The sequence below is a fragment of the Rhineura floridana genome, chromosome 8 (assembly GCF_030035675.1).
Source record: "Rhineura floridana isolate rRhiFlo1 chromosome 8, rRhiFlo1.hap2, whole genome shotgun sequence".
NCBI classification, from domain to species: Eukaryota; Metazoa; Chordata; class Lepidosauria; order Squamata; family Rhineuridae; genus Rhineura; species Rhineura floridana.
Genome location: NC_084487.1, coordinates 125,220,583 through 125,234,648, shown reverse-complemented (window position 1 = coordinate 125,234,648; position 14,066 = coordinate 125,220,583). Strand labels below are relative to the sequence as shown.

The 14,066-nt window shown below is 43.6% G+C and overlaps 1 protein-coding gene across 4 annotated transcripts in view; it reads right to left on the bottom strand.

Moving 5' to 3' along the window:
* Nucleotides 1–875: 875 nt before the first annotated feature.
* PARVB (parvin beta) overlaps nucleotides 876–14,066 on the bottom strand; it is a 60,849-nt gene continuing 47,658 nt past the window's right edge. For all 4 annotated transcript variants that reach the window (XM_061582364.1, XM_061582366.1, XM_061582368.1 and 1 more), the window contains exons 12-13: nucleotides 7,022–7,094; nucleotides 876–1,984 (exon numbers count right to left, since the gene is read on the bottom strand). In XM_061582364.1, coding sequence (XP_061438348.1) covers nucleotides 1,908–1,984; nucleotides 7,022–7,094 — 150 coding nt within the window. In that variant the 3' untranslated portion in view covers nucleotides 876–1,907. The remainder of the gene's footprint in view (nucleotides 1,985–7,021; nucleotides 7,095–14,066) is intronic.

The following is a 14,066-nucleotide window of genomic DNA, read 5'->3' as shown; positions in this document are numbered from 1 at the left end:
ATTGTTTGGCTGGGATTAAAGCCTCACACATGAATAGGCTGAGGACCAGGAAGAGGTTCCAGGAAGTTAGTGAATTTAAGGAACGGAGCAGAGCTTGGAAAAGTTACTTTTTTGAACTACAACTTCCATCAGCCCCAGCCAGCATGGCCACTGGATTGGGCTGATGGGAGTTGTAGTTCAAAAGAGTAACTTTTCCACGCTCTGGAACAGAGAACCTCAAAGGGAGTTGAATATAGAGAATGGACTGAGAAAGAGGAAGCTAAAAGGAAGAGTCACTGAAGAATGATGCTTGAGGAAAAAAGCAGTGGAGGCAGAGAACTAAGAAAGTGCTAATGAGAAAGTGGTGCCCTATGGAAGCTTCAAAGCACAAGATGAGGAGGGACTGCTATGGGGAACGGTGAAAAAATCAATAGGAAAGCTGGTCAAGAGACAGAGCAGGTAAAGGAAGTGGAATAAGTCCTGGGGACATAATGAGCGATAATCATGTAGCTGAAAAATGGTGCAGCCAAGGAGAAAGAAAAATGGGGAAAGAGCTACAAAAAAGATGGAGGGAGGGGAGTAGATGCATGCTGCTCTTGGCAGAAAGGAAGTGGACAGACAAGGGATGGTTGGAGGCCTGGGGACCATGAACCAGAGAGCCAAGGATATATAGGGTAGTTAAAAGTTTGGTGCTGTAAGTGATAGACAACCTGCCTTTCAGGGAATCTCATCCATTGCTAATTATCTTCTTCTTGAAGAACCCCCTTGATAAGCTTCTAAAATCCAGTTTTAAAGCCAGTATAGTAGGAAGATTTGTTATGGATACATATAACCAGCATTTCAACAGGCACAGCTACAACTCCAGGCATCCAGATCTCTCTTCAGAAAAAGAGAAGTTCAAGTAAACAAACTTTATTCAAGTTAGGCAGCCATTCCATCTGAGATTCACAGTGTATCCAGTGGCAATAATACTGTATGGTATAAGCATAAGACAAAAAGGTAGAAAATGTCTTCAAAAGATATATAGAAGAGTTTCAGGTCAGTCTCAAAACAAACAAAGACAGTGAAACAAAATTCATATATAAATGAAGCTGTAACAATGAATAGAGATGAGATACATAAAATCAGGATATAAAACAAAAGAAGGGACCAGAGGAGATGCACACAACCCTCTAAATTTTGAATGGACAGAATTGTCCTTTCCCAAATAGATTACTGCTACTTTCCACCTCACAGCTGCACACATTTAAAAATGAATTCAATTCCACACTCCATCTAACTTCAGTTTCACCCATCCTGGTACGCTATGTGTCAACGTTACACCCTGGAGCCTAGCAAAATACTACTATTTAGCATTCATATAGCATTTAAGAGTGTTCAAAGAGCTTCATGTACATTTTCTCAGTAACCCTTACAATGACTCTGTAAGCATTATTATTATCACTATCATCATCAATCATCCCCATATTACAGATGCAGGGGCTGAGGCTAAGAGCGGCTTGCTTAAAGCCATCTAGAGAATTCATGACAGAGCTGAAATATGGAAAAGAAACAAGGAAATTATTTGGATAAAATCTGTCACAGTACTACTTCATCAACAACTTTAAATCTTCTCATTACCAGAATGAATTGTAACTTCACTCTATGCTAATGGAACAAGGCATTTTTGTTGAATGCAGCATATGGGAGACAATAATCTTCTAGAACCAACAAGTACAATGTGAATATTTCAAGGAATTAAGCTACATTTTAAGTGGGCTCAAAGGACACAAGAGTTACATGGAGATAATGCTAATGAAAGAAGGGACACCATCATGCACCAAGGAATACAACATATGGCATAGGAAGAAGAAAAAGAAAAGTTTATTTCCTCCCCTCTTCCCTAAAAAAAGGTGTCATGAAGATTAGCGTCTCAGGAGGTCTCCAAATCATTCAATGTTCTTGTATTTTGTAAACAGGTTGTACAAAACTCTTAGGGTAGATTTCAGGTCCAAGTTGACAACATCTGAGGGATTTAAAAAAAGGAATATTTTAGCTTTTCTTTTAGAAAAATGGTCTTCTGATCAGCAATCTTCTTAAGAGTAAAACATCTCAGTACAATTCCCTTGATACAAAATTACAAGTCTCAACAACAATAAAAGCTCCTGTTATAACAACTCACTGAATTAATGGCAAATGAATGTTAACATAAAACTGAAACTTTTCAGATTAGTATATTTTCCAGTGACTCATTGTGAGGTTTAAACACTTAATATCAAATACATTTGAGTAAATAATCAATTTTAGAAAGTTTTGGAATACATTTTCCCAGTGTTTATGTCTTCTAATGAAGCTGCCAAACTGGACTTTTGTTGGTCATGGGAGAAACTGAGTCTACCAAATATAGAGCTATACCATGACCTCTGCCCTGCTACACACAAACTTTACTCTTTATATTCTAGACCTTTCCTGTATCCCTTCTTCCAGAGTTTAGCCAAGACATCCTATTTGCACAAAAAGGAAAACGATAGCTGCCTCTAAAAGCTACTGTTTTTTTCATACAGCATTTCATGTGTCCATTGTACATTGTTGCAAAATCATGGACCCACTATAGGTGCAGAATTTAGCATACTGCAAATCAAATCTTCCATTTAAAAATAGCAGTTTCCAGTCCTGTGGAGAAAGGTTTATGTTCTCGAGCAGAGCTTGGAAAAGTTACTTTTTTGAACTACAACTCCCATCAGCCTCAGCCAGCATGGCCACTGGATTGGGCTGATGGGAGTTGTAGTTCAAAAAAGTAACTTTTCCAAGCTCTGTTCTCGAGAAGCAGAATGATGGCTTAAGCAGTAAAGGTGGTCAGAGAAGCCTTCCATAGCCAGCAGTTGAAATTTTACTGAACTGCACTCTTCTCTCTCCTTCTCCTGTCTACCTTCTCCAGTGGCTGTGCATCATTTCTATGCTATGCTCATGATATCTACAGAAGAACCACATGCTGAAAGACTTCACATGGTTCTCTATAGCAAGGGTGCAGAGGTGTTGGCAACCTCACTTTGGTGCTGTAGGTAAGTATAAAGGAGTCTGTTGGTTTTTGTATTGTTTTTACTAGAAGCACTCTAAAATTCCTCCCAGATTTTAGGATTCTGGGTGGTAGAGAAGGACTCAGACTTTCTAGATTTAATTGAGTTTTCATCCTGCCCTGGACGTTTCCAGGATGCATTTCTGTACTGTAAACCATGTTACTGCAGAGACTGATTTTAGTGGCTCTAGTTTTAAAGAGCAATAATTCTTTTTAATCAACAGCCTCTGTTATGATAAGGGAAGCCAGGTAAGCTCCCTAGTATATTCAGGTGATTATTGGCATGGGGAACCAAATAGGTAGACAATATCTTGGCTTTGGGTGGCATCAGCCATGGCTTATATCAGGTACACTTCGGGGATCAAATGCATCATTGTAGGATCATAAAACTGGCCTGACTTGCTAGCTAAAGTAAAAGAGACCACCTGTGCCCTGCCCCTTTGTAAGAGACAGATAATGACATGGATGCATATGCATATAATATGCAAATGTTTTTGCTTTAAACCTTCTCATTGGCAAGTTAACAAAAATGGCACTTTTCCCTTGATACAATAATTCAAAGAAACCTCAACTGTAGTTAAAACTCTCATTGAAAACAAGTCATTTCTACACAGAGACACTTTAATAGAAATTAACATTTCTCCGATGGGGGTGTAGTCCAGTGTTTAAGCGCATGCTTTGCATGCAAAAAGGTTCCCAGGTTAAATCCTTGGCATCTACAGTTAAAAGGTATCTCTGCTACCAGGGCTGGAAAAGTTGACTGCCTGGGATCATGGAGAGTCAGAGTGCTTAGCCAGATGCTCCAACAGTCTGACAGTTTAAAACAGCTTCCTATGGTCAGCCTGCACCTACACAAGCCAGCTCCAAATAGAAAAGTATTGACAGTGCTTCTAGAAATTATTTAGGCTCAGACTTGCAGATGTATAGGCAATGGGCCTTCGCAGGCAAACAGGAGTAAGCACTGATCAACGGTTTCCTCCTAAATGAGGGAATTTTGTAAACAAGCCCCTTTCCACCTGTAGCAGTTGTGACATATAGGTACCCTTCCCTGGAGACCAATACAGCAAAGAGTAGTTGGAGAGCATTTGCAAGCATCCTCGGCATCTGTATGCCATGTTTGTTGTCCCAAGCAAGGGCAGCTTCCTGTCCACTTCCTTTCATTATCATGATTTCTCCATATTTTTCTATGGGGAACAGAATCCTGTCTCAGCCATCATACTAAACCTCTTCATTGTGCATGTACTTACGTCATAAATCATACCTAGCATAAACAGAAGATTAAAAAATAACATTTATAAAGCACATTAGTGCAACTATTATGGCATGAAAATAATACCTTAAAAAAAAAGATTAACGGTAAAATTCCATACATATTTACTCAGAAGGAGTTCAATGGGGCTTACTTCCAGATAAGTGGTAAAAGCTTGCAGCCTCAATCAACTTAACTGGCAGATTAATGAATTAAAGCTATGACTGATTACCCCATGGAAGCCATTTTTAAGTGTTAAGAGTACATTTTATCTGGTGAAGCTGTGTTGATCCTTTGTGATTAATTTGAAATCTGGCATTTTAGCGAATGAACAGGAGAACGTTAAAGATTACCCTTTCTCAAAAATGAGTGGTAGCTTTTGTATTTGTAACTGCACTTGCCATAATTTATCTTATTTCTAGAAAAACTGATGAACTGCTTAACCTCTAAGCAGTGTATTTATTTTATTTATTTATTATTTGATTTATATCCCGCTCTTCCTCCCAGCAGGAGCCCAGGGCGGCAAACAAAAGTGCTAAAAACACTTTAAAACATATTTTTAAAAGCTTTAAAGACATCTTTTTTAAAAGGGTTAAAAAGTATTGTTTTAAAAAAGGTGTTTTTTCTAAAAAAAACATATTAAAAAGCAATTCCAACACAGACGCAGACTAGGATAGGTCTCAACTTAAAAGGCTTGTTGAAAGAGGAAAGTCTTCAAAAGGCGCCAAAAAGATAACAGAGATGGCATGGCGCCCGCCTAATATTTAAGGGGAGGGAATTCCACAGGGTAGGTGCTGCAACACTAAAGGTCCATTTCCTATGTTGTGCAGAATGGACCTCCTGATAAGATGGTATCTGCAGGAGGCCCTCACCTGCTGAGCGCAGTGATCGACTGGGTATATAAAGGATAAGACGGTCTTTCAGGTATTCTGGTCCCAAGCTGTATAGAGCTTTGTACACCAAAACAAGAACCTTGAACTTGGCCCGGTAACAAATGGGCAGCCAGTGCAATTCTTTCAGCAGTGTGGTGACATGTTGGCGATACCCTGCCCTAGTGAGCAGTCTCCCCTGCCACATTTTGCACCAGCTGCAGCTTCCAGACCAACCTCAAGGGCAGCCCCACACAGAGCGCATTACAGTAATCCATCCTGGAGGTTACCAGTGCATGGACAACAGCGGTCAGGCTATCCCGGTCCAGAAACGGCCCTGCTGTCTTACCAGCCGAAGCTGGTAAAAGGCACTTCTAGCCATGGAGGTCACCTGGGCCTCTAGCAACAAAGATGGATCCAAGACCACCCCCAGACTATGAACCTGCTCTTTCAAAGGGAATATGACCCCATCCAAAGCAACTGACCAATTATCTGACCTCGGGAACCACCAACCCACAGTGCCTCCGTCTTGCTAGAATTCAGACTCAGTTTACTGGCCCTCATCCAGCCCACCGAGTCCAGGCAGCGGCCAAGGGTTTGCATGGCCTCTCCTGATTCAGCTGTTACAAAAAATAGAGCTGGGTATTGTCAGCATACTGCTGACACCTCGCCCCAAATCTCCTGATGACCGCTCCCAAGGGCTTCATATAGATGTTAAACAGCATGGGAGACAAGATGGCACCCTGCGGCACCCCACAGCACAACTGCCAGGGGGCCAAAAGTCAGTCACCTCATGCCATTCTCTGAGAGCAACCTTGGAGATAGGATCAGAACCACTGTAAAACAGTGCCTCCAATACCCATCTCACCTAGTCAACCCAGAAGGATACCATGGTCAATGGTATCAAAAGCTGCTGACAGATCAAGTAAGAATAACAGGTCGCACTCCCCCGTCCTTCTCCCAATAAAAGTCATCCATCAGGGTGACCAAGGCCGATTCTGTTCCATAACCAGGCCTGAACCCAGACTGGGATGGGTCAAGATAATGTATTTCATCCAAGAGTACTTGCAATTGCTGCGCCACATAAAGTAACTATCATAAAGTGTAAATAAAGTAACTATCATAAATGCACAGATAAAATCAGCAAAAATTTAAAAACAAGTACACACAACTGAATTATATATCTGGGTAGGCTTGGTGAAATAAAAAAGGTTTTAGCAGGTACATCACCACCCTAATGTTTTGTGAAAGGGTGGTATATAAATAATTTTATAAGTACAAATAAAATAATAAATAATATCTCAAAAAGAGGTTATATTGAGTTTTTGGTAATATGTCCTTTTTTGAACTTAATTGATCTGTTAAAAGGCAGGTGATTAACAATTAGTGACATTTAGTAGTAGGGCAGACAGCAGAGAAGCCAACAGAAGATGGAGCCAGAGCCCATGACAGACAGAGCAAACTAATTTCTAGTTTTATCCCATCTTCCACCCTGCTGAGTTTTACAAGAGCAATGCTGGGACTAAGGAAAAGGAAGGTGATAGGCAAGGCCACCCTCTGGGTTGGTTGTTAGTAAGTAAGAAGGCAGGCAGATGGGGGCTTCTTGAAAGCAGAGTGAGATGGACCAGCATCCCCTAGTGGCAGCATATGAAAACCACGGTCATGGAAATCCAGTCTTGGTACACACTTTGTGGCTGTTAATATACTTGAGAGTGGAACATAACAGGTAGAAAGCCAACCAAAGTGGCAACAGCCACTGTTACAGCCAGGAGAACCAATAATTTAAATCCTTCCCATGCTTGCAAAAGTGCACACACAGAGAGATCTGAACATGTACTTTTCATTCGAACTCAGGCTTGTGCACACTACCTTCTGGCCGAGCTTTTGGTTTCTTCAGCCCTCCATCCTGCATCAGCTCAAACGCAAAGGAAACATTGTGAACCTGGGGGGGGGGGGAAATATTAAGAAGTCCTCTAGTTAAATTCTCATAATGTATAATAATAATAATAATAATAATAATAAATTTTATTTTTCAGTCGCCTATCTGTCTGGGTTAGGGACACTCTAGGCAACTTACAACAAGAATAAAAAAAACAATACATATATATATATATCACACAAGCAAATTTAAGCTAAAAACCATCCTTCAGTTCATTATAACACAGAGTTAATCTGTTCCAATCTTGTAGGCCTGCCTGAAGAGCCAGGTCTTTAAGGCTCGGCGAAAGCTTGACAAGGAGGGAGCATGTCTGAGATCGAGAGGGAGGGAGTTCCAGAGGGTGGGGGCCACAACAGAAAAAGCCATCTCTCTGGTCCGTACCAGCCTGGCTGTTCTCACCGGTGGGACCGAGAGAAGGTCTTGCGAGGCTGATCTCGTCAGGCGGCACAATCGGTGATTCTGGAGGCGTTCCTTCAGATACACTGGGCCGAAACTGTATAGGGTTTTAAAGGTCAACACCAACACCTTGAATTGGGCCCGGTAGACAACAGGTAGCCAGTGAAGATCTAATAACACTGGGGTGATATGATCCCAGCGACAGCTATGCGTAATCAAGCGAGCCGCCGCATTCTGCACCAGTTGTAATTTCCGGACCGTTTTCAAGGGTAACCCCACATAGAGTGCATTGCAGTAGTCTAAGCGAGAGGAGACCAGGGCATGTATCACCTGGGGGAGCAGATGAACAGGAAGGTAGGGTCGCAGTCTCCGTATCAGATGTAATTGATACCAAGCTGCCCGGCTCACTGCTGTAATCTGAGCCTCCATGGACAGCTGGGAGTCAAGGATGACCCCAAGACTGCGGACCTGGTCCTTCAGGGGTAAACTCACCCCATTAAGCATCAGGTCAGTAATTCCTAACCTGCTTTTATCTCCCACAAGTAATACCTCAGTCTTATTGGGGTTCAGCTTCAGCCTATTCTCTCCCATCCATCCACTTACGGATTCCAGGCACTTGGACATGGTGTTCACAGCCAACTCCGGTGAGGACTTAAATGAGAGATAGAGCTGAGTATCATCTGCATACTGATGACACTGCAGCCCGAAACTCCTGATGATAGCCCCCAGCGGTTTCACATAGATGTTGAATAACATGGGAGAGAGGATAGAACCCTGTGGCACTCTGCAATGAAGAGGCCAAGGGTCTGAAACCTCATCTCCCAATGCCACCTGTTGCTGCCTATCCGAAAGATAGGAACGGAACCACTGCAAAACAGTGCCTCCTATTGCTAATCCCCCTAGGCGATTTAGAAGGATACCGTGGTCAACGGTATCGAAAGCCGCTGAGAGGTCCAGGAGGACAAGGAAGGTGTATTCACCCCTATCCAATGCCCTCCTCATATCATCTACCAGAGCGACCAAGGCTTTTTCCGTTCCATGGCCAGTCCTGAAACCCGATTGGAATGGATCTAGATAATCCGTTTCCTCCAAGTGTGACTGTAACTGCGCAGCCACCACCCTCTCAATCACCTTGCCCAAGAATGGTAAATTAGAGACTGGATGAAAGTTGTTTAACTCTTGGGGATCCAAGGACGGTTTTTTTAGGATGGGCTTTATCACCGCTTCCTTGAGGGCTGATGGCATTGCACCCTCTTGCAAGGATGCATTCACCACCGCCTTGATCCCTTCGCTCAGTCTCTCTTTACAGCTCATAATGAGCCATGAAGGGCAAGGATCAACCAGACAAGTGGTTGGCTTCACAGTACCGAGCACCTTGTCCACTTCCTCAGAGAGAAGAGGCTGAAACCGATCCCAACAGACCGGATTGCAACTGGTCGACTCTGGCCCACTTCCTGTCTCCACGGCGAGCGGAAGCATGCTCTTCAGGCGCTCGATTTTATCGACAAAGTGTTTAGCAAAATTATCACAGGATATTTTAGAATGTTCCATGGGTTCCTGAGCAACTGGACCGACCAGGCTTCGGACCACTTGGAACAATCTCCTGGGACAGCACTCTGCCGACGCAATAGAGGCAGCAAAGAAATTTCTCTTTGCTGCCTTTGTTGCCATCTGGTAGGCAGCTATTGCTGCTCTAACCCGTGTCCGATCGTCTTCAGTGCGAAATTTCCGCCACCGGCGCTCAAGTCGTCTCACCTCCTGTCTCAGACCCCGCAACCGTGGCGTATACCAGGGTGCTGTCTTATTTTCCCTCATACGACTTAGCTCATACCTGGATGCACTGTCCACATGATTCTTCAATCTACACAGTCAATGTATCATCATCTCTCAAGAACAATTGCATTGCTTAAAACCTTTAGAAATGGGTCAAGTGACCAATGACGGTTATTTTCACCATGTGGGAATTTTTAGCTTGCATGAGCAACGCAATGTGTCAGCTGGAAGCTCATTCATTTCACCCACAGCAACCTGAAGACTCTCAGAACTGAACTACAAGCACAGAAATTCCATGTGGTTGTGTCTGCTAAATTATATCACTTCAGACTACAGTTGATGGTGGTGTCATCACATGTATGTATGAATGCTCCCTTATGTTAAAATAAATGAACCCTGCACATATGAGCACTTGCATGTCAGGGAGGTGACTAAATTGGAACTCCTCTCCCTGACATGCTAGCTTTCCATAGAGAGTATTTTAATGTGTGCAGGAGCATTAAACATGCACACAAACCCATCCTTGCAACAGTCCGAAATGGTAAAATCCAGGAAACATTACATAATGCAGTATATTGGTACATCTAGTTTGGCTGTCAGAAGTTACAGAAGCTGCAATAACTAATTTCCTCAATTAACTGGTCTACACAAGGCACACATATATGAACCAATTTGTAAATGTCACATTGGCTTGTCCATGAAACATGGGTGTTTTCTCCTCCCCTACTCCTGCTGGGTTGAATGGGGACTTGCTTTTGCAACAGACCAGTGTCAACCTCACAAAATGTTTGTGGGCATAGCATTCATGATATTTGCATGAGAGTGCATCAAATGGAATGTAAACTGTAATCCCTCTGAGTTGGTGCTATATTGCAGAAAGCTTAGCCCAATGTTTGTACTAAAAACAGTTGTGCATTAGCAACAGTATTGCATTTTGTTTTATAGAAATACATAGGGAGGGGGCAGGATTATTTTTCTGCAGTTAGATTAAATGTGCTTGCCTTCCCCACCACCCACCTTCCAATGGCCAATTCTTGCAATATTACACTGGCACAGGGGGAAGGAATTTAATTAAAACTACTCATAGCTCAGTGAGCTGGGCAGTAAAGACAGCCAACAACTTTCCCTTCTTTGGAGTTAATTGTTAAAAAAATGTTTATTGCTCCTTCCAATGCTTGCTTAACCCTTGTTGTTCTAGTCAAAAGCACAATCCTATAGATTTTATGGTTGAACCTTTTATTTGACTGAGAGCTCCCTTGAATGCTGTGGACAAAGCAGTGTATAAGTCCTTTAAATAAACAACATGAAACAGTATGAATGAAGATTGAATTCTTCCTCAACACTAATACAGGTTTTCCATCAACACAGCAATTTAACAGCTGGACAACTCTAATCTTTTCCTTCACATCAGAGGCTCCGTACTGCTATGCAAACCATTAATACTTAGCCATGTAGTGCTTCAAGGAGGTAACTACATTATATTGTGCATTTCAGTTCAAGCTATAGCATCATTATTTGGGGGAACAAATCTTCATACAGTCCAGGTCAATTCATAAGTTCTACTGTATATGTAGGCTTCACTACAATGTCGGGAACATGCCTCTTTATTTGCCACAAGGATGAAATTTCAAAGCTTTCCCCAACACTTGAAACAAACAGAACTTAAACACTTTTCCTTTTAGGTGGCTACTGAAGTTATCTTTTTAAGAGGGCTTTTCCTGAAAGGTGACAGCCATTTTATGTTGTGTACTATATGGAAGTTGTGTAATTTGATGCTTTTAAGATGTTTTTTAGATTGTTAGGTATATAATATAATATAATATAATATAATATAATATAATATAATATAATATAATATAATATAATATAATGTTTTTTGATATTTCTGTTGTATACCACTTCAGAAACAATTGTTGGGAGGCAGTATGTAAATCCTTAGATAAATACATACAAATAAAGAAATCTGTGTGCATGAATGGAGCCATATAGATCTTTTCCTTGTTCAGTCCAGGACTATATTCTCACGGAAGCAGCTGGGTGGGAGACAGAATGTGTCAGCAGATGCTGAATATATGACTCCCCAGCACCTGTACTAACCCTCTGAAAAGCAGCCAAGATCCCACGAACCAGCCTTTTGCGTGAGAGAAGATGATTGGATTCAGACCCCTTTACCCTCCTATTTCCCTGCCCCATAAATCAGAGCCATCTTGGTTTTTCAAAAGTGTCCTGTGCACACAGACCCAGCTGCTGCTCTGCACACATTCTGTTGGATCACAGCCCTTGGGATAAGGATGACTATCTTCTCCAGGGCCTTTAATTTTCCTTACCATGGTATCTTTGCATTTCTCTCACGTTCTCTCACACATCCCTGAACCTAATATATATATTTATTTATTTATTTTTAAACCGCCCAAAGCAAATAGCTCTCTGGGCGGTGAACAAAACAAGATTAAAATACAATATTACAATAAAATTACAATAAAATCAGCAAGAAGTTAAACGGAAAAAAAATTAAATGAAACACATTGAACATTAAAATGCCTGGGAGTATAGCCAGGTCTTAACCTGGCGCCTAAAAGAAAGTACCGAAGGTGCCAGGCGTATCTCCACAGGTAGGCTGTTCCACAGTTCGGGGGCCACTACAGAAAAGGCCCTAGATCTAATAACAATCCTCCGGGCATCCTGATGAGTTGGTACCCGGAGGAGGGCCTTGGATATTGAACGAAGTGAACGGGTAGGTTCATAGCGGGAGAGGCGTTCCACAAGGTATTGTGGTCCCACACCGTGTAAGGCTTTATAGGTCAAAACCAGCACCTTGAATCTGGCTCGGAAACAAATAGGCAGCCAGTGCAGGCGGGCCAGGACAGGTGTTATATGCGCAGACCAGCGGGTCCTCGTTAACAACCTGGCTGCCGCATTTTGCACTAGCTGAAGTTTCCGAACGGTCTTCAAGGGCAGCCCTACGTAGAGCGCATTACAGTAGTCCAGTCAAGAGGTTACCAGAGCGTGAACAACTGAGGCGAGATCGTCACTGTCCAGATAGGGGCGTAGTTGGGCTACTAAGCGAAGATGGTAAAACGCATTCCGTGCCACCGAGGCCACTTGAGCCTCAAGCGAAAAGGAAGGGTCAAAAAGGATCCCCAAGCTACGAACCTGTTCCTTCAAGGGGAGTGTAACCCCATCTAGAACAGGATGAACATCCACCATCTGGGCAGGTAAAGAGCTCACCAACAGTGTCTCAGTCTTGTCTGGATTAAGTTTCAGTTTATTAGCTCTCATCCAGTCCATTATCGCGGTCAGGCAACGGTTCAGCACATCAACAGCCTCACCTGAAGAAGGTGAAAAGGAGAAGTAGAGTTGCGTGTCATCAGCGTACTGATGGCAACGCACTCCAAAACTCCTGATGACCGCACCCAGAGGCTGCATGTAGATGTTAAAGAGCATGGGGGACAAGACCGACCCCTGAGGGACTCCACAATGGAGTCCAGGGTGTCGAGCAATGTTCCCCAAGCACTACCTTCTGGCGACGATCCGCTAAGTAGGAGCAGAGCCACTGCCAAGCAGTGCCCCCAACTCCCAACTCCGCGAGCCTCCCCAGAAGGATACCATGGTCGATGGTATCAAACGCCGCTGAGAGATCAAGGAGAATCAACAGGGTCACACTCCCCCTGTCCCTCTCCCGACAAAGGTCATCATACAGGGCGACCAAGGCTGTTTCAGTGCCAAAACCAGGCCTAAAACCGGATTGAAACGGATCCAGATAATCGGTTTCATCCAAGAGCGCCTGGAGCTGGCTGGCGACCACCTGCTCCAGGACCTTGCCCAAAAAAGGGACATTCGCCACCGGTCTATAGTTGTTCAAAATATCTGGGTCCAAAGAAGGTTTCTTTAGAAGAGGTCTCACTACTGCCTCCTTGAGACTACCAGGGACTACTCCCTCTCTCAAGGAGGCGTTTATCACCTCTTTGGCCCAGCCGGTGGTTACAGCCCTGCTGGCCTTCACCAGCCAAGATGGGCAGGGATCAAGGGCAGACGTGGTTGCCCGCACCATTCCAAGCACCTTGTCCACTTCCTCGAGCTGCACCAACTGAAACTCATCCAACAATGAAGGACAAGACTGCGCTCTGGACACTTCAATGGAGTCATCTGTCATAACATCAGAGTCTAAGTCCCGACGGATGCAAGCAATCTTATCCTGGAAGTGCTCTGCAAATTCGTTGCAGCGAGCTTCCGATGTTTCCTTAGTATCAGGAGGGCCAGAATGTAAAAGCCCTCGTACCACCCTAAAAAGCTCCGCTGGGCGGCAAAGAGATGATCTAATGGTGGCAGCAAAATATGACTTTTTTGCCGCCCTAACCGCTACTACATACAACTTAGTGGAAGCACTCACCAAAGAATGACTACATCCGTCAGGAGTTCGCCTCCACCTGCACTCTAGCCTCCTTCTCTCTTGCTTCATCACTCTCAGCTCCGGGGTATACCACGGTGCTGTTTGAGTTCTGCACCGAAGGGGGCGCGCGGGAGTGATCATGTCAATGACCCGGGTCATCTCCGCATTCCACAGATCGACCATGGCCTCGACAGGAGCGCCAGTGCTATCAGCCGGAAAAACTCCCAGAGCGCTCTGGAAAGCAACAGGATCCATAAGCCTCCGGGAGCGGACCAACTTAATAGGTCCCCCACCTCTGCAGAGGGAAAGGGTTGCCGTGAGTCTAAAGCTCAGCAAGCGGTGATCTGTCCATGACAATGGAGTAGATGAAAAATACCCCACCCTCAGATCACCATCTCCATGACCAGTGGCGAAGA